The 26,940-nt window shown below is 36.9% G+C and overlaps 1 protein-coding gene across 2 annotated transcripts; it reads right to left on the bottom strand.

The window, feature by feature from the left end:
• Positions 1 to 273: 273 nt before the first annotated feature.
• Positions 274 to 24,098, bottom strand: LOC140151302 (putative methyltransferase DDB_G0268948). Of its 2 annotated transcripts, none has more exons than XM_072173587.1 (7): positions 23,903 to 24,098; positions 16,228 to 16,422; positions 9,535 to 9,695; positions 5,205 to 5,421; positions 4,227 to 4,327; positions 3,304 to 3,432; positions 274 to 2,055 (listed from the first exon to the last, which is right to left on the bottom strand). In XM_072173587.1, the coding sequence occupies exons 2-7, from the start codon at positions 16,381 to 16,383 to the stop codon at positions 1,911 to 1,913; spliced, it is 909 nt and encodes a 302-aa protein (XP_072029688.1). In that variant the 5' UTR covers positions 16,384 to 16,422; positions 23,903 to 24,098; the 3' UTR covers positions 274 to 1,910. The 2 variants fall into 2 exon arrangements, with proteins under 2 accessions (XP_072029688.1, XP_072029689.1); XM_072173588.1 differs by having other exon boundaries at positions 23,907 to 24,098.
• Between the last annotated feature and the right edge of the window lie 2,842 nt (positions 24,099 to 26,940).

Here is a 26,940-nt window from a genome sequence, read left to right as displayed (position 1 = left end):
TTCTCAAAATTTATAGCGCATTGGTGACAGGTAAGATATGTATATTATAGGGGCAAGGACTACAACTACTGCACAGAAAATTCAGCAACTCAAGGCAAGTAGTTATTGATTTATTGATCAAATATTGGTTTTCCCTCATTTTTGACTGTAACTCCACAACTGTTGTCTGTGTTGAAATAAAATTTCCAGTGCAGTAGTTGTAGTCCTTGCCCCTATAATATACATATCTTACTTGTCCCCAGTGCGCTATAATTTTTGAGAAAAATGCAAAAATAGGCACAAAATTGGGCAGGGGTGTAGTACTCTTAAAATAAAAACAGTTGTTAAATATTAAGTACCTTACAATAAGCTATTTTATCATACCACCATTCACCATATTATTATAGAGTAATACATTAAATATCGTTGTTCTTTGTTCGGCAAGAGAAGGTCATTTATCATACTTGATTCTGTTTTCACAGCTGAAAACCATTAATTTTTTACACTTCCTGGTAGAGCAGTTTCAGAGTATACCACAGTCTATGTGGGTTTTTTTTCTCATTGATATGCTAGAGATCATTAGCCTAAAGCTGCGTGCAAATTGATAACCCTGTTTCTCAAAAGTTTTGATTTCAGCCAATGGACGGTTATATTTTTTCAGCTTTTCCACATGCTTTTTTGGTTCTGGCGACGCAAATCAAGATATTCTTTGGTGACCCATTGAATGTACAATGTCACATATTGCTGTAACCATGTTTTAGACCACGCAGCTCATGCAGAAAGACCCTGTATTAATCTAAACAGAACAGTCAAACTGAAAGACTCTTGATTTTAATAACTTCAGCTCTAACATGTCTAAAAAACCCACAAATTGCCCATTCCTATCATTACTGGGGTTTTAAAGGTGATTTCAACCAGAAAGACCAAGTTGGCAGTTCACGGTTCCAAAAGATCCCTTTTCACCGATATGCTGACAACTCTCAAAGAGCACACCATTTCCAGTTCCGGGCATGGGCGTCACCCCCTCCCTCCCTTAGCACATCAGACACACCAAAATTACATTCTGGATACGAGGAATGTCCTTCTAATATCAAATAATTGATTTTTTGGATATTTGTGATATATTAGAATATAAAATTTTTTAGCTCTTTTGGGGAAACAAATGTATAACAATACAAAAGGTCAAAATTACCAAATGAATAACGGCTTTTCCTCCCAGCTACATACAAATGTTTTGATAATTTGCCATAAAATTTGTATTATATCGCAAGTTTCAAAAAAGTGTTATTATTTGATGTGTCTGATGTGCTCTCATGTCCCACAAATAATAATGTGCAAACCGAATATCCTGTTATCCGATCCCTTAAAGCCATAATGTGCAATTTGCTTCACAGCGACGCCCTCAATTTTTGCTGAATTTCTACTTTTTGCATCATTGTAATGCGCAATGGTGTACTGAAATACCATATAAAAGACTAAGCCTGAAGTGCTTTACAGTAAAATTTAAGTCCTTATATTAAAACCGGAGATCTCCGGTTTTATTAAGAGTTTATCGATTAAGTGGTGGCTTATCACATCGCATGCATGTGTATTATTGAATCGGTGACGTATAAACTATGTGCATATCGCTATTCATCTTACGTCTTGACATATAAACTGTGTGCATATCGCTATTCATCTCGCGTCTTGTTTTGTTCTATCTGTGTGAGCTACATGTATACATGCGTTGAATCTACTCTTTATGCAAATCACACATTATGACCTTAAATTAACCTCATAAGAATATTCACAGCAGTGTTATTGAAAACCAGAGAACTGCAAAATTGAGTAGGCCTTAGCTATATAATTACAAATTCCTGCCACTTGATGAAAAAAAAAAAATTGAATAACATGTTCACAATGTCTAACTATATGGAATAACTCGGTTTACTTTATTCTTTTTTTTCCTCAAAGGTGAAATGAAAACGTTTCATTTCTTCCTCATCAGGCTTGCGTGCCATCAACAAATATAGTGGGCAACCTGTTGTAACAATGGTCTTGTCTGCTTCTGTGTTCGCGTTCAATGCTCGCAGAAATCTGAAACAAATGAAACAAAAATAGAACTCTGTATCAATTGGTTTTTGTTCTCATTGTAGTATGAACACACTGCCTGTTTAGGTGTGTGCCACTGATTTAACAGCATATGTTGGAATAAATAAATACTGGTAATATAGTTGGTGAAAGCCTCGGGATGAGACTAAAAATGCAAGGATACAAAGAAGGTTATTGCAAAATATTTTTAGCAAACATTTATTAGTTTGCAAAATACAATAAGAACCTAGGCTATGTTAGAATGTTTTGCAGCAAAATGTTTTACACCCTTTACACTGTATAATAAATTAGGGGTTCATTCATATATTTTCATGACTAAACGGTTGTTTATGCCCGAGGGGCCGCTTCCCGTTCATACATACCATAACATTTTGTGATTCTTATTTCATCAAAATAATAACAAAAAATTACAAGTAACATAATTAAAAAACATGACTTTCCTTGCATTTTCCCTACCCGGCGATCGCACATCCGGGTCACCGGGCATGAACGGTGCCCGGCTCTCGACCAATCACACGCGCTGTTACATAGCTTGTATGTATGAACTGTCATTTAAACATTTTCAGTACAGCATTTTGTGTTCAGTGAGTTACTACTTTCTTGCACCAAAGAAGATGCTTTCTCATCTAATCTGCTTGTACTAACCCCTTCAGGGAGGTAAATAACATGTTAACTGGGTGGGCAAATGCCCACCCAGTAAATTATTTTGCCCACCCAGTAAATTCAACTTGCCCATTGCCCAAAAGTGCCCACCCAGTAAATTATTTTGCCCACAACAAATTGGGCACCATAATAATTATCATAAAACTAGTACCAACGTGCATTTTGAAAGTGATGTTGAATAATGAAAGTGATGTATCTTTTCTTAACATTTGCCAATTTATTCATTTACCATGTTTACAACTTCGAAGAGGAATAATGATCACACAGTACAAAATGGTATATAAGAAGCCAAAAATTAATATAATTTGGAGCAATTTCCACACAAAACCTGAAAAGATTCTTATCATGCTTATGAGCCATAAATTTGGGTAAAGTCCACTTTTTACATCAAAGCCAACTTCCACGCAAAACCAGGTCTACATTTCCGAAAATCCAAAGGCCTTTATGAAATTAATTATCACTACCCACCCAGTAAATTATTTTCCCTAATTTGAAAATAAATTAAATTGCCCACCCAGTAAATTATCTTTATTTACCTCCCTGAACCCCTTGTTTAATGTTTAGGCCTACCTTGCATGAAGTGGTGTAAATATATCTTCATCTGGGTTTTCTTTACGGAATCGTTGATAGGCTGTGAAGCTACTAATAAATCCTGTCAGATCTGTTAGATTCATGTCCAATGAAGACTGCATCGTGCACCTGCAGAAACAATGCAAATAAAAATCAATACATCAGCGATATCATGGAGGGGGGTACTCACATGGGGTCCCAATTTTCAATAGGCCTATTTTCAATTCATATTTCAATATGGCACACATATATAATAATAATATTTTTATATGAGTAACCTATTGATTGTTGTTTATGAGTAGATTAAGTTCCATAGAGGTTAATAACTGCATTGGTTATTTGGAGGCATTGTGAAAAATCTAAGCATTTTGCCTTTGGAACCGAGGAATACCCTGACTACGCCCCGAGGTCCAAAGCAAAATGTTTAGATTTTTCACAATGCCCGACATATTACCGATGCAAAGTTATTAACCTCATTTATAACCGTCACTTTGATCTTTTAACTTTACAAAATAACACAAAATATTCCTCAAAAGTTTATAAAAATAAACAATTTTTACATCTTCCCTTTCCCAAAATCGATCAGGCTAAAATAAGACGACCAATAACAAAAGTGCGTATCAGAATCTGTGCAAAAATGGTAACGCGCAATCCAAATTACGGCAGCCAGCGCAGTTTTGTTGGACGACAATACGGCGCACGCGAAGTCAATTGTAAAGTACATTGGAACAAATACGTTATTTTGAATATGATTGGATCGCACGCATCGCGTTTTATTAATGAGGTGTTATGAATGTAAGTTAATTTTATTTTGTAGTGTATTATTATTATTATTATTATTATCATCAACGGATATGCGACAACAATTATAGCAGCAGCAACATCGTCATCATAAACACATTTCCTATTGATATTAGTCCTACCTATAGAAGTCTGGGTAAGGTATGTTGAGATCCACGTATCCCCTTTGTCTGGTGGCATGAACAGGGTCATTCCAGTAGTTCTTCAACGTTTTCCATGTACACTGAATTCAGAACAAAACAGAAAGTATGAGAGTGATGATATAGTACGCAAGGTATGAGTGCATAAACTGGCTTCACTCTAGTGGGGCCGCCCCACTCTGGCCCCTCAAGTCTGTTGTACTTATTTACAAAGCAAATGGTGAATATTTATTCTAGTGATTCCACTTAGCACCTCGTTGGCCGCAGCAGCCCCAGTTTTTAAAATGTGCAGTAGTTCTGAAGTTATTTGTGATTAATTCGGAGCGATTACCGAATAGGGTGCAACTCTACTAGTCTCATTACAAGACTGCCCTACCCCAACCCTAAACCCCAACCCTAAACTCTGTAAACAAGGACTGGACTCAAGTCTAGCAAGTTGCACCCTATTCTGTAATTGTACCATTAATTCATTACAATGAAAGAAGTCTAATGCTTGCACTTGAAATTCAATGGAATCAGTGATAAAACAAACTTCATTCATTATCCTGATTTGAATGTGAAGAGCAAAAGTGCATCGGTTTGTGGCAGTTGCATTGGGAGTATGCCTATGACCAACTTGGGCTTAATTACCCGAACCCGAATTCCTTAGGCTTCTCCCACCCTTACTCGCTTTATACCATAACCATATAAACAAGTGACATGAATTAAGTTTCAAAAGCACATAATATCTTTAAACTTTACACCATAGCACGATTATGAAATTATATTATCATCTATAAGCCGTCAGCTAGCACCCCTCCACCTCTTAGAGGACCGTGTCCATTTTGGACTCTTTTTCTTTTTTTAGGGAGGCCTAGTATTATACAGACTACATGCAGTCCTTTGAAGTCAATTCTTGGGGTTTTTTGGTCTAGATTGGTATCCAATATTTGCACAAACATATTTTAACTGAAAGTTTACCTCTTTATAGATTGTTGTAAGTTCTTTTTCTAGTACTGGGTCGTCATGGAGTAGAACATAATCACCACGTGAATACACTGCTATTACGCCATTTGGGGTCAGAATACGGTCCACTTCTCGCAAAAATGTATCAAAGTCAAACCAATGCACCGCCTGTGAGCAGGTGACGAGCTCAACCGAGTTGTCTGGTACAGGGATGTTTTCAGCATCTCCAACCCTGATAAAGAAAAAAAAATGATTTATTAAAAAAATGGACTCCTACAATACCGTATTTGGATATCACATACCCGAGTCTTCCGCAGGTATGCATTTAGTTTAATATCAGAACACAAAAGATGTCCAATTGAAAAAATAAATAACTAGAGTCAGTGTCCGATTTACAATTTTTTTCCTACCTGCACTGGTGCATGTAGCCCAAAATTTCTACATGCACAGCAAAAGTGTGCATGCACCAAAATTAAAGCAAACATAAAATCACATTGAATCACGATCATTGTCAGTTAAGCTTGTAATAATATTCCCGGCTCCACTGTCAGTGTCATTTTTGTGCCGATCACTCGCCCCTTCACTCGCCGATTTCTCAGCCAAAACACTGGATGCTGTGGCTTTCATCTGTTCTAGAACTAGTCGCCACGACGAGGTGCACGATTTCTAGAATGATGCAAGTGTTTTTGAGCTATTTCCTTTTTGCTGGACATTATTATGATTATTTTCCGTCGTAGACAAATATTTCCCACGGTTTAAATGCCGGTTCTTTTTTTTTCAATGAAATGAAAATGACACTCTTCTACATGTGCGAGAGTATCGGGAATTGGTGGCATATGATGTCACATTACGCTAGCCCCTCTAAGGGAAGTCATAGTCTTGGACCAGATTGTATGTGGCTATCACGAATGTTCGTTAGGATGGACGAGTATCAGACCGATGCAAACTGGCTGTGTAGAAGACTAGGGAAGTCAATGAAGTGACAGTTCTCACATGATAGGGGTCAGGTGGTGTATGACGTGCAGTCCCTAAATTCAGTAAATTTTCATCGTCGACCGTGTAATCGAATGGGATTATTTTGAAATTTTAAAACGCTTGAAATATCACAAACAAATAGGCCTATGTTGATAAATAATATAAATACAAGCTAAAACCGTTGGGGTTCGATAATGAACCCCACAAAACTAACCGAGTATATGGAAAATGCCATACGGCCGGGCGGTTTCACGAGTTGCCGCTCGATCATGTCATCCGCCGCCTGGATAGGGGTATCGGGAATTGTCAATTGTGCGATTTGTGCCAGCCCTTCTAATGAAGTCAGAAGATGTTGCGCTAAAAATAGATTGGGTTTTTCCCAATCGGACTGACTGCTTGCTTACTTTTGTATATTGGCCTTGTCATATCGCTAGTGCTAAAATCGCATATGCACGCAGGCAGGTAGGTGTGAAAGCTGCATGCACAGAGGGAATGTTACATGCACTGGTGCAGGTATGCAGGTGGTAAATCGAACACTGACTAGAGTCAACAGACGCTGAATACAAGCCGCAATTTGACCCCCTATAACTTGACCCCTGGGTTACGGATGGGGTCAACTGCTCTTGCATTGTGCTTAGGATGTCATAAGAAATATTCCTGGTGAATTTCAGCTTAATCGAACTTATACATGGATTTTGATTTTAAAAATTTTGATTGACCTTTTGACCGACTAAAGTCGAGTCACATGATATAACCATGTTCTCATCGCATGAAATTTGTGGAAGGAGTAGCATTTTTGTGAAATCACATTTTGACCATTATAGCTAGGTCAAAGGTCACAGTCGGGTCAAAGTCAAATGAAACGCTTTGGCCTAGTCCAGTGGTCATTTGGCTCAAGTATGGTTGAAATCTGTCAAAGCATAAGAGAGCTAGGGCTAAACGTGGCAAGTCACGCAAAAATGTCACGAGTTGCCAGAAGAAGAAGAATTGGGAAGAGACAGAACAAGCCGACGTTTGTCGTCGGCTTGTAATATAAATTTTAATTGATTTTAATAGGTATACCCATTAAAATAAGTTTCCAAGTGATTTAACAGACTTTTTTTTAAACTAACAATTGTCAAAAATAAAAATAGAACTGCTTTATTTTTATCAAAATTTATGATCGGGCAACTACCAGTACAGTATATTGTAAAATACATAAACCTGAATCAAATTTTAACATTTGCTCAGCCTCAGTCTTAATAAATCAGTAAATTGGGCATTTAAAATAAATAATCACACATTTATTAATGCCTGATATAATAAGCCATAAATGAAGAGGCATCATTGCGTGAGGCAGTAATGTCATATGTGCAAGCAGCTAATGCCCTTGATAGTGTCAACTGGATACAAGTCACTGATTGGCCTTAAGTTCAGTTCTGTGTAAATGAGGTGAACGTGTACTGTAGGGTTTTTACATGTTTGAAGTCAAAACAAGAGGTTGGTTCTTTTAATTGCTTTAAACAGAACAATTGTGATGTGTCAGCATTTGTTACGGTGTAGTCTAAGTGATACATCTATCTCATTTCCCTGGTGACGGACACTCTGACATAACACCACAGGAAGTACCATGAGTACTGGTGTAACCTTATCAAAGTAAATGTTTTTTGAGAATACACTGAGATTTAAGTATGAAGACGCCCTTTTAGCAGTTCAAGTAGTATTCTTGTATTTCCTCAAAGTCTGACTGAAAATTTTGTAACATGTCATTCCGTGTATCATAAAAGTTACTTTTACTTAGTACATCAGCTAGAGGCAACCCTATCAAAATATAAACTGAGCTCAAAAAGAAACTTATAATTTTTTGCAACTTGTGAATCACAAGGTCATATCTTAAAATACTGTCAATCAAAATGAACCAAAATTACACACAGGATTACCTTAATATTCTACTCAAAACACATGTCAGTAACCAAGCAGTTGTACAACTGACACAACAGCAAAATGCACTGTCATGGGACAGCTTCCTGGACTTCCCTCACTTTCACAGCCCAACATTTGGCACCCAGGACAAAAAGTCTGTGAGAATGTACACAAGATCCTTGCACAGATGATAAAACGGAGCTGCATTCTGCTTTTCATACACTTTTTTCATGAAACAGGGCTGGGCTGTAAATGTGGTCCAGGAAGCTGTCCCATGTCAGTGCATTTTGCTGTTGTGTCAGTTGGATAACTGCTTGGTTACTGACATGTGTTAAGAGTGAAGTATTGAAGTAAATCTGTGTGTAATTTTGGTTCAATTTGATGGACAGGATTTCAAGATATGACCTTGTGAAAAATTATAAGTTTTTTTTTGAGCTCAGTTTACATTGGGTAGGCCATTGCCTCTACCGGTACCTGTGTTTTAGATAGGTGTTATGGTTTTGATGTTACATGTTTCTGAGGAGGTGCTACTTTTTGACAACTTTTTCATGCATATTTGGATAAACCACCTACTGAAAATTAGATGCCATATTTGGAAAGATTGGATTTTCCCATTCAGAAAATGTTTACTTTTGCTATGATATGATCTATAATTTGGAAGTTAAGAGTACGTGTTTCAATGCAAAATGATGTGTGATCCTGAAATTTACTTATGAAATGCAAAGGAACCCCACTTCATGACACATGACAGTTTGTGAGTTATGCACGATTATATGTAAAATCATTATAATTTAGGGGGTCACTAGGGACAAGCATATTGTGTTCAGGTTTTACTAGGAATTCTTTTGCGAGCGCAAAGCGCACATAAAATTTTAATTTCAAACTATTTTATAATAGCCAAAAATGAAGGTGTGGTTTGCTATTTTATGGGCCAGTGTGCGCAAGTGTGCAAAATTGTACAATTTTGCCCTACTTGGGCTAAAAAGGAAGATGCAGATGGCAATTATTGCTTTATTTCTTCTTCTATTATGATTTCAGGGGGGTTCAGACACCCACCTAAAATCACCCCCCCCCCCCTTCCACCGCCTATGATTTAGGGTACGGTACTTATAATTAGGATTAGGGTTAGTAGCTTACACAAAATAATTACATGAAGGGTTGACCCAGAAAACCTATATCCTTTATCACTGCATTTATGGTAAAGAATAACCAAATTCAAATGTGATTATACATTATGCTTGAAACAAGTGCGAAGAGTATGGAGGGTGGGATGAATCATCAACAATTCCAGGATTGCTATATATAATGGTATGTCAGAGCTATAGTGTTTTGCTACAATATTTAATAGGATTCACCAGAACACCAACCTTCCATCTATCTCCACGTCTTTTTGAAGACATTTCTTGTTTGACCACAGATATTATAATGCCTACAAAACTGATGATGCTTAAAATATTATAATGCTTACTTGTATTCAACATTTTTGTCCTTGTTTGTACGTATGGCTTCGTTGATTTGAGCAGAACTGATGTCAATTCCTATAACTTTATCAAAATGGGGAGCTAAACTTCCAGTGCCTTGTCCAGAACCGCAGGCAATATCCACAGCCAATGTCAAACTTGTAGATCTCTGAAATGAAAAAGGTATTTTCCAGAGGGTATATTCAACTACAATATTTTAAATATTATTGGACTTTAGGAGTCAAAAGCCAAGCATCACATTTTGTAACATTATTATTATTATAACACATCACAAAAAGTAACTACATTGTATCCTTCTTTTGTGAAGACGATAACTATATAATTAATTAGGAATTAACATCTATTTCATATGCATCCATGGCCTTAGTGCAGCAACAGTTAAAAGGGGTTATTTGAAACGAATGAAGTACAGTGGAAACTCTTTAATACGAAATTTGTGGGGCCACAAAATTTAGTTTATCTTATCAGTATTTTGTCTTATCCATCACATATTACATAGGGATTCAGTGCCAGGGACCTGAAAATCAAGCTTGTCTTATCAGGTTTTTTCCACCATGGTGGGATAATTCTGAATTGACACTTAATTTAGGTGTACTTTGTCTTGGGTCCAATCTCTACCATGGAAAGTTTGCTGTATCTTTCTAAATATATGATTGTTTGTTCTAGATTTGGATTTTAGCGTTTCATATTTGAAAGAACTAATGTTTGATTGCAACATTTCGAAACCACAAACCAAAACTGGGTGCTATGATGTACAAGATTGGGCTACGAGTATACATTGTACCAAGTTAGCAATAGGTAATTGCTTCATTTTGCATATGCATGACTTTCTTTATTATACCCAAAATCGGATTTTATTATACATGTTATAAGGAAGTTGTTTACGTGCATTAGGCTCCTTCACAGCCGGTTTCTGTCGTGTATGTTTGCGAGTGAGCCACAAGCAGACTGGGTTGCCAGGGACTACAGGACAAAATACCTGTTTCTGACAATAACTATTAGCAAGTTCTGGATTTGGCCCTACCAGCTATACTGATAATGGTTAATTGGAAATCAATAAACACTTATTTTGTAAACAGATGATACTCTGTGATTATTTATGGATGGAAACTTAGGAAATTGCTGTTAATGGAATAATTGATATACATACATTTTGTTTTGTCAACGATAAAAATCCATTCACAAATAAGGTTTTTAGGAACCATTTGACATTAAATATTTTGAACAATTGCTCTATGAAAAATGATATAAATGCACCCCTGCTGATCCAGGCTACTGATAAGCTGTCAACAAGTGACCACTAATTCAACAATTATAATGAGCAATTATCTGACCAGACAGGAACCATGCTGGATATAAGGTGCCCAGGCACCTGCACTGTTAACTAGGGTTAGTTTATACCATCACTAATTGATGTTGGGAGTGACACTAGTGGGGGGGGGGGTTAAGTATAGGATAATGGCCAAGGATTAGAACGTGAGTGGATAAAATGGCTGAGTCGCTGAGCGACGGGCCATTCTTATCCACTCACGCTCTAATCTGCGCCATTAACCGACTTAATACACACCTATGACGTCAGCGCTATTGTTTTACCGCCCATTATTTTTCACGAATGGAGTGTTATTGAAATAGGTTGCTCTTTACAAATTGATCAATTACTCATTGATGCCGGACAATACACTAATATAATGATCGTACTAAATTTTAGGTGCGAGAGCAAAAATAGTCCGACTCAGCTTTATGTAAAATTTCTATAGAAATACCCATCATATCACGATCCAGGTGTTTAGTTCAAATCATCCGTAACCACCTTCTTGAATTATAAAGATTTAAAATGTTTGTTACACAAATTGAATAAACGTAGATTCAGTAAAATCATCCAAGTGATTAGACAATCAATAGTTCTTTATGCCCACTTCTAATGCGCGTTAACTGTTGAAGTAGTTGCGCTTAGGTCTCTATTTTGCATAATAAGGAAAATGGGCAAAAAGGTCATATAGGTTCATATGAAATGGTCATTACAGTTGTGTACCTCAAGAAAGCCACACCTATCGCTATACCTGAGCAATGATACTCTTCTCTGTGAATCGAGTGTTCGATTTTGGAACAACCATGCAATTATGGACACTATTGTTTATCTTGGATAATTTTGTGATGGAATCATTCCGAGGATATATATCGTTGATTCGCAGCAGAAGGACCAAAATCAGGTACGAAAAGTTTAAATGTACTACAACACATTTACCTAGGCCTATTATGTCCCTGAACTTTGTCGGCAAAAAACAAAACAAACTTCGCCGCCTTCGACGCTAAATAAAAGCCACCTCAACTTCCAGTCCCCTTCCGAAATCAAATGGAGCGTCCCTAACATTGTAATATTTAATTACCGTTATATGGGGGTAACTTCGTAAGCGGGTAACTTTGGTCGCTCAAATATCTTTTTAAATGGTCATATTTCCGCATACAGCAATATTGTTTTTAGTCATATTTGGACTCAATTTGTTAAGAAATATATTTGGAAGAAATAAAAGTCGTTCATGTCAAATTTCGTTCAAAGTTACGAAAATATTGGCATTTTTGACCAAAGTGAGCAAGGATGCGTGCTTGCTTAATTTTGCAAGGGGTCAAATGTCACAAAACAAAACCTTGCCCATATACAGCGAAGATCAATTTTTTTCATTTTTTTTCTTCATGGAATGTAATACTCTGACCAAAGTTTCCCCAAATGCGGGGTAACTTTGGTCAGGCTATTTTCAACCCCTAGGGCACCCTTTCAAAATTATTCAAAAATCTTTTTCAACTTCAAGGTGTAGAAGGGAACCCTAATGTCATAAAAAAAGAGATAATTTGAAATATATTTGGTTTTGTTTGGAAGCAGTGGTTTAAAAACTCTGAAAAGTGCCCAAAGTTACCCCATTTTACGGTATCGGATAGGCCTACTGATCGATGTATGTAAATATTCAAGCATGCCAAAATACCATCAGATGAAACATCAGATATAGGCCTACTAATGACAAATAAAAATTATACAGAAAATAGACCTACTGTGGCTTTTAATCATTATTAAACATGCCCAAGAGAACGATTTAAAATAAACAGATTCATAGGCCTAAATACATTGATACAGAATGTATGTAGCAATGTTGCCCAAAATATGACAAATTATATGTAGGGCCTAAGCCACTGAAAACGATATAAAAATATAAAGAAGAAAAAAATGTTATAAAAAACAGTAAGCGAGAAAGAAAGGTCGAAATAAATAAATAAAGGGCCTACGAAGTAAAGCCTAAATAAGCATTTTCCAAAGTGAGGGTAAAAACACATCTTGCATAATAAGTACAACTTAGCCAACAATTTAACCTGCCCGCTTTGATCTTGACTTGCTTTTCACAGATTGCATTGTAAGGGCTCGGATAGCTTACGCTTTTACATATTTTTTTTGTGGCACCTGAGAGCAAATCAGACACATCCTTCTGATATCAAATAATTTAGATTTTTATTAAATTCGCGATACAATACACATTTTATGGCAAATTATTAAAAATTGATATTTTTGAAATTTAACAGTCCTCAAAGTAAATTGTATAAATCTAACGATATGCAGTAAATAGTAGGAAGTTGGGTTGAACAGCCGTCAATCATATGAAAATTGTGACCTTCATTATTAAAGATATAGATTTTTTCCTCAAAACACTAAAAAATGTAGGTCTTTTTGGAAAAAAATGTTTAATTTCAATATGAAAGGTCAAATTTTCAATTGAGTCGGCTTTTCATCCCAGCTACATAGGCCTATAGTTTAATTACATATCATTAGATTTATAAAGTTTCCTTCGAGGACTGTTAAATTTGGAAAATATAAAAATATGAAATTTTAATAATTTGTATTATATCGCTAATTTCACAAAATCAAAATTATTATTATTTTTAGATATAGGGACAATCCTCGTATTCAGCATGCAATTCGATATGTCTGATGTGCTCTCAGGTCCCATAACAATACTGTGCAAATGTTGCTATCCGCTTCCTAAATTTATTGTATTAATGAAAATCATTTTCTTGTTTTTTCGTATCATTGTTTTGCATGAATGAAGTGATGATAACAATACCGCACTTTTCGCAAATACTTGCTTTTCAAAAGTGCAATTGATATTAACACTACATTCGTAAATGCCAGTACTTTTTCCCTGAAAAGTATTTGCTTTTCAGAGAAAAGAGAAATGCATTTACGAATGGCATGTTATTGTGATCATCGCTCCATTCGTGAAAAATAATGGGAGTGGTAAAACAATAGCGCGACGTCATAGGTGTGTATTAAATACCAGTAATTGGGGTAGATAGTTGCTTTGGTTTTATACATTTTGGTAGAGCAACTGGGCAGTTAGTAGTAACAATTATAATCAACACATTCAGAAAATAAAGATTGAATTGAGCCAGAGAACCCCTGGGATTGAGTAATCAGTCTTTTTGATTATAATTGTTAAAGGTCATCTGAGCCTGAGGTGGAATAAGTATATATTGTTGGATTGTCAGAGTGTTCAAAGTCATGTCATAAAACGTTATCACAAAGTCGTCTGAATATAGATTGTTGGATTGATGCGAAACTTGGTGGATGTGATTTGTACAAGTATAAATTAAGTATAAATTAAATGTAGACCTATTTAACACACATTTTTCAATTTAGCTTATAGTATGTCATTGGTGGTATTTGTGGTAACAACATTTCCAACCCGGTTAGTTGTGCATGTGCTACACACAAAAAATCACTAGCATTCCAAGTACTTGTCAATGTAAAATTATGAAACATGAATTTCATCCATGGTGTTGTCTTTTTAAAGACATTTCTTGTTGTATTATCAGAGCTTGTATTAACAAGTTTCCATTGCATCTTCAATCTTAAAATTGGATGTACACAGTGGTGGCACCTAGGGGGCATAGTCTGGTGCCTAAGCCAAAAACCTGAAAGTAGCATCCTCACAATGTTTTATTGTGTTTTCTATATCTTTGAGATGACCTACCTATTCAGAATCTGGCGGGTGGCACCCTGGCACCCTTGGGCATTTTGAAATAAATGACCCCATGGGATTATACAGGGGTCAAAATTGAAAGTACTTCAAAGTACATGTATATCAAATTATTTGTATACGCTCAAGGATCATAAATATGTTTAAAAAATTCTCAATCCCACCCTTTGGTTCAGAAATTATGTACTGCAACAATTTAAGGGTCAATTTGCAGTTTGCGTAGGGGTCAAAAATTAAAGTCGCTCAGATTTTCATGAAAGTTGTAGCAAATTGTTTGTCTACCAAAAGGAATTCAGAAACATAATAATTTACATTAGCTCCGATGTCTGGTTGATGATATTGTATAGGTCAATATCAATAGGATCAAATGGCAACCTATGGTGTTTGACCTTTGTGGTCGATCTTCATCAGGGCTCGACTTTTACACATGCCTGCACGCCAATGGCATGTACTTTTGCTATCGGGCGTGTAACTTTCACTCTATTTGGTCACTCTATTTGGCAATTTAGCCTTAAAAATGCCAATTTTTGCTCTCATCGTGCGAATTTGTTCAACTTTTGCACCAAAGGCCCTCTTCACAATTTTAGCTTCAATATGGCAACAATTTTCGCGCTCGCAATTGTACCATAAACTTGATTTGTCACCAAAAGGTGCTGGATTCACTATATATTCACTATATGTCAAAAAGAAATCTACGTCAATGTTTTATGAAGAATAAGTCACAAACAGGGCTCACATCTAAATTGTTACATGCTACATGTATTACAATTACTAGACTATCGTCTTCTTTTTCGCATAATTTATTGTAACATTATTTCCTTCAAAAATTCGGGCTTGTAAAATTTCTGTCAGGCGTGTAACTTTTTAGAGTTACACGCCCGACTGGCTTGTGCCAAAAAAAGTCGAGCCCTGTCTATCTTAGCAACTATACATTGTAGATAGTGCAAATTATTATATTTCTGAATTCCTTTTGGTAGACTAACAATTGGCTACACTTTTTCATTAAGTCTGCAAAATTTGTTGATTTTTGTCCACCCCCCCACCACCCCTAAACAATTCCTGGTGCAGCAACTGGATGTTGGCAGATTTCGAGTTATTTTGCCTTTCAAAAATGGCATGGGTAACCCTAATTTACATGTTGTGATAATGTTACACTGAAAGATGCAGAGGGGCTCAAAATGATGGGGGGATAATAAAAGGGCAAAGTACAAAATTCAGTGGGGTAAAAATTTCAAATGGCATACCAAAAATTGCTTCCCCCCACCTTGTTATTTCAGCTCAAAATGGACAGAAACCATTCCCGATAATTATTACTACTACTAGCATTATGTCAGCATGTTGAGTATAAAATAACATATTTAAAATTTGAAGGAAATCATACATTAAGGCTTTAAGCCTTTTTAGACTAGAGCGTGTTATTTAAAAGGTGCCCCATAAATGTCTGCCAAAAACTGCTTGCCTCCCCCTCCCGGCATAATTATTTCACAGCACCAAAGTTACAGGTGTGGGTGGATCAGGGTACCACAGTGATACAGAAGTCCTAAATATTGTGGCCCAAGACCCTGAAATACTGTTTAAAGTAAATTTGGCACTTGGCATATGAAATAGTACAGCTCAGGTCAGAACAAATATTTATTCAAAAGCACAAACAATCATTACCTTTTCTTTGACATAGTTTATTATTCTTTGAATTGCTGTGGAGTCTGCTTGTGGTCTGTATTTCTTGTATATTATGGCATGTTTTTCTGCTGCAAATTGGTTGCGAGTGGCAGCATCCATCTCCTTCTCATCAATCTTCATTCTCTTTGCATCCATATTGTTATATTGTGATTGTATTTTGTTGTCCTTTCTTACCTAGATATAAGGAAAAAGAGAGAGAAGTTGGAGAGATTGGGCATTCGAGTTGAAATCCATACACCCCCATGAAAGACATAAACAACAACAAAATGCAGTGATTTATAGTGTGCTACACACAGGCACACCGCCTAAACGTTGATTCACAAGCCTCAGCACACTTTACAGGTTGTCGCTGACCACTATGGCCCAACATCATTCAATAAACCATTTTGAATTCCGGGACTTTGCTGCTACAAGAGCGCACACCCGTGGGAGCACGAATCAGTAGTAATAAACAGTATTTACTAGCGAAATTTTCAGTCTGTTCCCCCCCCCCCCCCCCCCACACACACACACACACACACACACCCCATTTTAGACTACCCTCTGGGCAATGTTTTATATATCCCTTCAGATGACAATCCAAATTGAAAGGGTTAAAAAAAATGGAATATACCAAAACCCAGTCTATGGAGAAAATGTCTTCCATATGGTGTGTATAGATTTCAACTGCAATAGCCCACTGGAAAAGAATGTAAATAATAACAACCACAATATAAATTAACAGGGCTTCAACTGGCCCTTTGCAAAAATATAGGGATAAATATAGAGACATTTTGAACAAATTTTATAGGGCCAATATCTTGGAAAAGGGCAAATTTATAGACATAACATAAGCATTTGCAACAGATGTAAAACAAAATATATACTCATTCAGAATAATTAATTATACTCATACAGTGTTCATAAATATTTTTGGATTAATAAAAATATTATCCTGTTTTGCAAAATGAAACATAGCTGATCCTTTAGTTCTAGCTGGCAATAATATTTAAAGGTCAAATTTCAATTGCTCTGCAATTTGAGGGAAAATGGGTAAAAAACATGTAATTTTGCAGTCACAACATCCAAAGACTTGAAACAAGTCTAAGCCATTCAAAATTTTGTGTATGGCTAGCATTTCCTATTATCCTATAATGGATAGGGCATCCTAGAGATTAGAAGGTCATGGGTTTGAATCCCATACTGGAACATTCCTTTGCTTTTTTTTCCAAGTTGGGTTGTGTGCTGGTCGTTGTCTTGTAAAAAAAAAGGTAACACTTTGGGTTAATTGGTATTCTTTCTTTCTTCTAGTTCTATTAACATTATATTCAGTTTCCTCTTGTATTTGTTTGAGTCAGAATGTATTGTATACCTCGACTGCCTACATTAGTAGCCAGTTTAACCACCGTTTATCAGTGGGAGCTGGTAGCCTAATGGATAAGGCATCCATCTAGAGATCAGAAGGTTGTGGGTTCGAATCCCATGCCAGCATATTCCCTTGCTTTTTTTCAAAATTGGGTTGTGTGCCTGTCAGGATTTGTGTGTTTTTTTTGTCTTGTTTAATTATAACACTTGGTTGGTAAACTGTTCTTTCTTTCTTTCTTTTTTTTTTCTTTGTCTTTCAATGTATATTGGATTTTTATTATGAAAAAATTATCAACAAATGACAAAAATCACAAAAAAGCAACAGCAGACATTTAAAAACATAAAACAGAATTTAAAACAGCATTTACAATAATGGTGGGTATTTCAAAGTATGTGTACATATGATCATGTAGCCATTGTAAATAAAGGTAAAGGTCAAATCTCCATTCACAGAAGTGTGAGCTGAGGTTACCTTTTCATTTTTTGCAATTAAATATTCAATTTCCCTATTATTCTTAATACAGACCTTGAGGCTTTCTTTCTCTTTGTAGCAAGCAATCATTTGTTCTTTCTTGTGCAGGATGTATAGCACCACTACTTTATATAGTATGAAAAACAAGGCGGTTCTCGAACCACGAGTCTCGCCTGCTTTCGTGACCACCTGCTTTTGCGATTACTTTTGGTAGAGGTAAATGAATTTGGTGGTTATCGGCTGGGCACAATTATCTGGCTGATGGTGACCGTACCCATCAAGTTTCATGCCCACCAAGATTCATGCCCGACCAACAGTTTTTACTATTTTGACCTCAGATGACCCTTGGTGACCTCGAAATGACCTTCCAAAAATTGGGCTTTAAATGTTGACTGTACCCACCAAGTTTCATGCCCGTACAACAGTTTGTACTAAATTTGACCTCAGATGACCCCTGGTGACCTTGAAATGACCTTCCAAAAATTGGGCTTTAAATGTTGACTGAACCCACCAAGTTTCATGCCCCTACAACAGTTTTTACTCATTTGACCTCAGATGACCCCTAGTGACCTTGAAATGACCTTCCAAAAATTTGGCTTTAAATGTTGACTGTACCCACCAAGTTTCATGCCTGTACAACAGTTTTACTTAATTTGACCTCAGATGACCCCTGGTGACCTTGAAATGACCTTCCAAAATTTGGCTTCAAATGTTGACTGTACCCACCAAGTTTCATGCCCGTACAACAGTTTTTACTAATTTGACCTCAGATGACCCCTGGTGACCTTGAAATGACCTTCCAAAAATTTGGCTTTAAATGTTGCCTGTACCAACCAAGTTTCATGCCCGTACAACAGTTTTTACTAATTTGACCTCTGATGACCCCTGGTGACCTTGAAATGACCTTCCAAAAATTTGGCTTTAAATGTTGACTGCACCCACCAAGTTTCATGCCCATACGACAGTTTTTACTAATTTGACCTCAGATGACCCCTGGTGACCTTGAAATGACCTTCCTAAAATTCGGCTTTAAATGTTGACTGTACCAACCAAGTTTCATGCCCATACGACAGTGTTTACTAATTTGACCTCAGATGACCCCTGGTGACCTTGAAATGACCTTCCAAAAATTGGGCTTTAAATGTTGACTGTACCCACCAAGTTTCATGCCCGTACAACAGTTTGTACTAAATTTGACCTCAGATGACCCCTGGTGACCTTGAAATGACCTTCCAAAAATTGGGCTTTAAATGTTGACTGTACCCACCAAGTTTCATGCCCCTACAACAGTTTTTACTCATTTGACCTCAGATGACCCCTAGTGACCTCGAAATGACCTTCCAAAAATTTGGCTTTAAATGTTGACTGTACCCACCAAGTTTCATGCCCGTACAACAGTATTTACTTAATTTGACCTCAGATGACCCCTGGTGACCTTGAAATGACCTTCCAAAAATTTGGCTTTAAATGTTGACTGTACCCACCAAGTTTAATGCTCGTATAACAGTTTTTACTAATTTGACCTCAGATGACCCCTGGTGACCTTGAAATGACCTTCCAAAAATTTGGCTTTAAATGTTGACTGTACCAACAAAGTTTCATGCCCGCATACAACAGTTTTTACTAATTTGACCTCTGATGACCCCTGGTGACCTTGAAATGACCTTCCAAAAATTTGGCTTTAAATGTTGACTGCACCCACCAAGTTTCATGCCCATACGACAGTTTTTACTAATTTGACCTCAGATGACCCCTGGTGACCTTGAAATGACCTTCCAAAAATTCGGCTTTAAATGTTGACTGTACCAACCAAGTTTCATGCCCATACGACAGTTTTTACTAATTTGACCTCAGATGACCCCTGGTGACCTTGAAATGACCTTCCAAAAATTTGGCTTTAAATGTTGACTGTACCAACCAAGTTTCATGCCCATACGACAGTTTTTACTAATTTGACCTCAGATGACCCCTACATGACCTCAGTGACCTTGACGCACTAACCAATACAAACCGGTTCTGTCTCGGTCAAGATGCACCCACCCACCAAGTTTGAGGAACGTATGACTCATAGTCTCCGAGAAAATAGGCGGAAGGCAAACTTTAACCAAAACTTTAACCAAATTTGTCACATACACACACACATACACACATACACACATACACACATCTGCACATCTGCACGGAAAAGTGATTATATAGTCTCCTGCCTTATCAGGCGAGACAATGATATAAAATTGCTACACATTCCAAAATTGTGTAGCAAATGATGAAAATTGTGTAGCATTTTGCTACTGCTACGTACACACTTATTGCAGACACTGCTAATAAATTCAGTAATTGATGAATAAAGATAATTATTAGAAAATAATTGTGTTTTTCAAAAATTAAAATGCATTAATCTGAAATTAGTTTTGGGGTTGATTGTCACAGGCCCAGCATATGAAAAACAACCTGAAAATGCATGTTTTTGGCCAATTTTGTCAAGAATTAGCCAAATATCAAAATTTGACTTTTGCTGCCAGCTACAACTAATAATTTGATCCAAAAAATTAGTTCTGTATTTTCTGGAATCCAAAATACGGAGGATTTAGGATTAGGATGCATGGCATCAATTTTAGATCTATGCAAAAACTCAACATGAACTGTGAAAAGGTCTAGTGTAGGTTCATATGGCAAAGTCCCAAGAAGTTCTGGGAAGTGAAGGGCAAAAATGCAACCTGAAATGAAATGAATACAAATAAGCCTGATGGGGTCCACAGGGCAAAGGCTCTGGAAGCTCTTGGGGTTTTATGTATTTGGAGTGCAAAATTGAGCCAAAAAAAGACATTTATCCTCAATAAAAAGACATTCAGCAACAAATATTTTACATCTGATTAAAAACTAGAGCGGTTACCGCACCATAGCTGAACCATGGGGCTTTGTCAGTATATTGTTGTACGTATATATATATCACCCCTTTATGACCCCTTAATGGCCTTAAATGAATTTTAAAATATTTTAAACATGTTTAGAATGTCATGAGGATCATTGCATTTAAATTTCAGCTCAATTGGAGCATTTTTGAAAACTTGACCTTTGACCCCTTTATGACCCCTTAATGACCTTAAATGAATATTAAATTATTTTAAAAACATATGCTTAGAATGTCATAAGGATCATTGCATTTAAATTTCACCTCAATTGGAGCATTTTTGAAAACTTGACCTTTGACCCCTTTATGACCCCTTAATGACCTTAAATGAATATTAAAATATTTAAAACATATGCTTAGAATGTCATAAGGATCATTGCATATAAATTTCAGCTTAATTGGAGCATTTTTGGTTAAAATGACCTTTTTTGACCCCTGTGACCCCTTGGATGACCTCTGACGTTAGGAAATATTTTTATCATATTCTTTACTTCGTTCTCTTTCATTTGACACCACTTGGGGGGTTCATACCTTCGTGGCATTTAAAGATATGTCCATTTTAGACCAAATGGTTGGTAAGTAAGAAAGTAAGCAAGCAAGTAAGTAACATACACTAATATAGGCTGATACCATTTCATGGTTCAGCAAAAATATAGGGATTAGGCCAATGAAAGTCATTTCCTTGTTTCCCGTTGCACAATTTTTCATGACTGTGTAGGTGACCATTTCATTTTTCATTATTTCATACCATTTCATTATATGCATCTGTTACAGGTGTAAACCAATAACTACCCACATACATGTGATAAATCACAGTTTGTAGTTTACAGATGTAGTTTACAACCCCATGAAGGTGATTGTACAACTATTATCAAAAGTTTCACAATATTTTTTACGGGATGAGATCAGAGCAGATCAAAAGGTGTGGGACAGAGAAGTGAGTTCGAGTAGGCCTAGGTATTCATTAATTCATTATTAACCATATACCATGCTCCTACTGCAAAGAAAACCCCTAAAAATCAACAGAAAGAGATTTATGATATATTTAACAGAGGATGATATATTTAACAGCTAGGATTTTATTGGTATGTTAAAGTTTGTTAGAAATCAACATTTTATTCAAAATGATGAAATATTTGGCCAGCAATTGGTTTTGAGCGGAGTAGGGTAACGGGAAACAAGGAATCGACTTTCATTAGCCTTATGGGGTTTTTAAAACTATATTGGGAAATAAAGAACAATCTTAAAAATGTAGGATATACAGTGGCGGCGCCATGGGAGGGGGGGAATGCACCCCAGTCAGAACTCTTGCCCCCCCTGTTGCCCCCCAGTAAAACCCAACAATTACGAAAAATAACACTTTAAAAATTTTGTCGATTTTGCCCCCTGAAATTCACTTTGCCCCCAATGCCCCGAAAAAAAATTCCTGGTGCCGCCACTGAGGATATATATAAAGGCTGGTTGATGCCCTGAATTAATTTATCCAACATCATGGAAAAAATAATTCATTACCAGAAATTAAATTGAAATTGTGATGGAGAAATTCAAATTAATTTATGCATAATAATAATTAAACGTTGGATCAGTTATTTGCATTGGAGAAATTATTTCACATCAATTGGATAAATTACTCATCGCGTGCCAATATTAAGAGAAATCAGGTTGGAGAAATAAATTATATGAATTTGAGAAATCATAGGCCTGATTGTGCAACAAATAGGCCTATTAGTACTTATAGCTATTAGTATTCATGCAGGTCTACTCCCTATTCCAGAAAAATACAGCACTATTTATTTAAAAACTATTAATCCTATTTTGCTATTAAAAAATTGAAACGAAACATAGCTAAATCCTCATCCTTTAGTTAGTTCTACCTGGCAATAAAAGTGAAATTTTGATATTTTTCCAATTTGAAGGAAAATGGCCTAAACAATTGTAGCCACAAAATTCCAAGCCTTGGCACAAGTCTAAGCATTCAAAATCATGAATAGCCTATAATAGACCAAGAGTTAGCTCATCAATTTAATATTAATTATGTTATTTTTGATAAAATTTTGGTTCAGTGAAAAATATTAGAAAATGTGTTTACCAAATATGTGAGTCGCATAATAACATTTCATGATTTGCATAAAAATGTAAGCACTCAGTACACAATAAGCTTGAAAATGATACCAATAGCATCAATACTTTTTTAGTGTTGTATTTTTCTGGAATAGGGAGTAACCGGTGCGTAGGCCTACATGTAGGCCCCCTGCTGCGATATGCATTCCCATATGCACTAGCTTGCACCACAGGATCTGTGCTTGCACTGACCATGCTGACGGTGGGCATGCTTCTTCACCATTCTGTCATCAGAGCACGCACGTGACAGAGACCCCGGGACACAGACCGCCCCGCCCCCCTAGTCAAAGTGAACCTAATTGCAGGCCTGCCTAATTGCAGGTTTTCGGATTTAGTAAAGTACAAGTGGTATTAGCCAGGGAGATCGGGAATTGCATCCCGCAGAATATTTTCAGGGATAAAATCGGAACGGCAAAGAGTAAATTGTGGTTAAAAATGACAGCCTCAAAATGCATTGGGACAAATGAGGATGAATCAGTTGGTTCCCCGCCCCTAGCGCCGCACACACTGATGGACCGGTAAAACATTACAAATATGCCAAAAAATAAGGTTTGAAAAAAAATTACCAATAAATTTAATATACGATCATATGTACATCATGGCTTCAATATTGTATTGCACATTTTTCGCTCAATTGTCACACGTTGAAATTTTGGTTGGCACGCTATCATTGGCTATGCACTGAAAGCTGGAAAGCTACTGGTTCATATATTATGAACAATCGACGCGCCGGTGAAATCGTGTTTTTGTCAGTACAGTCAGTAAAATTGTGCCACACCTGCTCCGAAAACCTACGACATCCTTACTTGCCTTCCGTTCTCCGCTGTATGATGACCACGGTCACGTTGACAAATCCTTGCAGAAACGGTATTTTACTCCCTCTTCTGGGCACTGAAAAGTGATTTAAACCCGGGTTTAAACTGTACAGATATTGGAACTTGAATGTACGTGTTTCGACAACCGCTTCTATACGTCGTTAGTGTATTCTGCTGTCTTTGCATGTGTAAATGCTAATGCAAGGTCAACCCGTTGAACTTGTAATAAGAAAGGCTCGTGTTGTGAGGAAAGCGTCCATGTGATAACAATGGTTAATCGTGGTATTGCCATGGCAATTGATCAAAAAAAGCCTATGCGCTGATTTTAAGGTTACACTATAAGGCCGTGTAAAATTAATGTTTTGGTTTTCGTCCCTCCCTCCTCAATTTCTGGGATTTGTCAGATTTTTTGATTTTTAGATTTTTCAATTTTTTAGACTTTGGAATGATTTATGAAATCTTCATACATATAAATAAGTTTATTAGAGAACAAGCATCACTTCCAAGTCTTTTTGTGGTACTCTAGGGGCTTATCCTCAGAATCTCACATAGGCCTATGAAAAAAAGGGCCTCATCGTTTCCTCGAGCGGGGAGTGTTCGCCCTATTTTTTTCTGACCAGCCTAGCGATGTCAATTTTAAGGTTAGGGATAACCTGATTAGCCCATGTGAAAGCCCTATGTCTTAGCTATATACGGCCACAATCCCAGAACTATAGGCCTTACAATAGCAACAGGATAGAGCAAACAAAAAAGTTTCGGCAAAGTGGCGAACTTGCCCCATATTGGGGCATGTTCGCCCATATGGTGGGGTAAGTTCACCCTAATCACAAAAAAAGATTTAAACATTGCATAACAATAACATATTCAATGCAAACATTTAGCAAGAGTATACAGGGCATTCATTCTCTTCTGGGGAGTCACTAAATTTGTTGCAGGAGACGGGTCATGGTAAAATGTAGGGGTCCAAAGTGAGCTTAAACGTATCATGTTTACAACTTCGGGGAGATTATGGATTAGGGCATAAACGGTGGTATGAGTAATACTGATACCACATAACTTTAAAAAACATGCTTTTCAGTAGTTTTACCTTGTTTAATGGTATAATTATCAATATTTTGCATAATACGCTGATGGGGCAGGTCCGCCCTCCAGTTTGGGGTAAGTCCGCCCGGGGAAGATATAGGGGGAAGGTGGGGCATAACGGAACACTTAACTTTGAGGATGCTCTGTGACGTCACCATAAGTAATATGACTGTAAAAAGTGTATGTTCAGTTGAAGTTTGTATTTACCTTTAATATACCAGTAACCAATATAACTTGAATCTTACAATTTTTTATAAAAATGAAGAAATATTTTCAAAAAAAAATCCGTTTTGCCCCACTATCGGGGCAAAACGGAACCCCCTATTGTGCAAAACGGCACCCTGGGTGCAAACTTATATCTGTTGTTCCATCGGTAGGCCCTAGGCCTAGTTATATGTAGGCCTATATTCAGTTACAATATTAAGTGGGCCTACCATCTCTGTGGAGTGAGTGGTTAACTTCTTATAGGCCTAGTAGGCCTATAATATGTATGACCAATATTTGATTAGAAAGAAATACTCAGTAGGCCTACCATCTCTGTGGAGTAAGTGGTTAACTTTTAATCATTAATTCTATCTGTAGGTCTAGTTATATGTCTATGTTTCAGCGAAGTGTACGTTTACCATGTTCGAGTAGGCCCCTAGATAACGCCTACATTTCCTTGAGTGAAGACAACTTATGTCCAATTGGGGCAAAACGGAACCCATCTGTGGGACAAAACGCCCGGGGCAAAACGGAACCCTGTTCCGTTATGCCCCACACCTAGGGTTCCGTTTTGCCCCATACCCAATTTTTAGAAATAGGTTGCATGCATAATACATCGTAGCATATAGGCCATGCACTTAATACAGCTCATGGCTAGTACCTTCGTGTTTACAATATACACAATTATTTGGGAATCTGATATTAATGAAGTAAAATTTCAGCGCATTAAACATCTACATATCTTACACCAGACGGGTAGTAATTTTTGACTCGATCTTGCTCGAATGTCAGTGTATTGTTTCAGATAAAATTTTTGTTGTAAATCCTCGTAGCCATACTTGTGTTCCTCAATATAATTTGCATAGGCGGCAGTATTGCCAAGGCCTATTTTTCCAGGTGGTTCCGTTTTGCCCCGGGGGTCCGTTATGCCCCACCTTCCCCTAGGGCAAACATGCCCCATCCTCAAAAGGGCGAACGTGCCCCTTGTGCACATTTTTGTATTTTCTTCAGGGTATGCAAAATACAAATCGAATAAGGAGTTTATAACTGCATTAAATCTTTGAGAAATCCCATATGTTCCCAACACAGATTTTCATTAAAACCATCTGTATTTATGTATCAATGATAATACAACATTATTAATGCAACAAAAAATTACGTTTTGGTGTAATTTTTTTGTTTTGGCTGCAGTTCGATGAACACGTCCCTATATGTCGTGTAGCTAATATGAGAAGTTTGTAATGACCTATGTCACCTAATTTTGCCATCACCAAATCCCCCGATAGCCGTAGTGCTGAGAGACAAGGGGTGGGCGAACCTGCCCCTAGGGCGAACACTCCCCGCTCTCCCCACTGTTGGAGAAGACCGAAAACTACTGACAATGCTAATTTTACATTGAAAAAAAAAAAAAAAAAAAAAAAAAAAAAAACCTCCCTCCCTCATCAATTCATGAAAATCCTCTGGACGAGAACCAAAACATTAATTTTATACGGCCTAAGCAGGGATGAGACAAGCTACTATAGTTGGGAATTAAATTAAATTATTATTTTAAATCCTACAGATTTAAGGGATGGGGTATGAACATTTGGACAGTAGGCCTATTTATTGTGGGACATATAGAGCATATAGGTACGTCTATGATCAGACATATCGAATTGCATTCTGACCGCCCCACGAAGAATGTCCTTCTGATATCAAATAATTTAGATTTTTTTGAAATTCGCGATCATGTATAAATAGGC

This window comes from Amphiura filiformis, chromosome 4 (assembly GCF_039555335.1).
Source record: "Amphiura filiformis chromosome 4, Afil_fr2py, whole genome shotgun sequence".
Lineage (NCBI taxonomy): Eukaryota > Metazoa > Echinodermata > Ophiuroidea > Amphilepidida > Amphiuridae > Amphiura > Amphiura filiformis.
The sequence above is the reverse complement of the archived record's forward strand: the minus strand, read 5'-3'. Positions and strand labels throughout refer to the sequence as shown.

Coding starts and splice junctions, on each gene's coding strand:
- LOC140151302 (XM_072173587.1), bottom strand. CDS start 16,383: ATGGATGCAAAGAGAATGAAGATTGATGAGAAGGAGATGGATGCTGCC. Junction 5,422..9,534: donor GACAAAAATGTTGAATACAA/GTAAGCATTATA, acceptor TTTCTTTATCAG/GGTTGGAGATGCTGAAAACA. Junction 2,056..3,303: donor TTTACACCACTTCATGCAAG/GTAGGCCTAAAC, acceptor CATTTGTTTCAG/ATTTCTGCGAGCATTGAACG.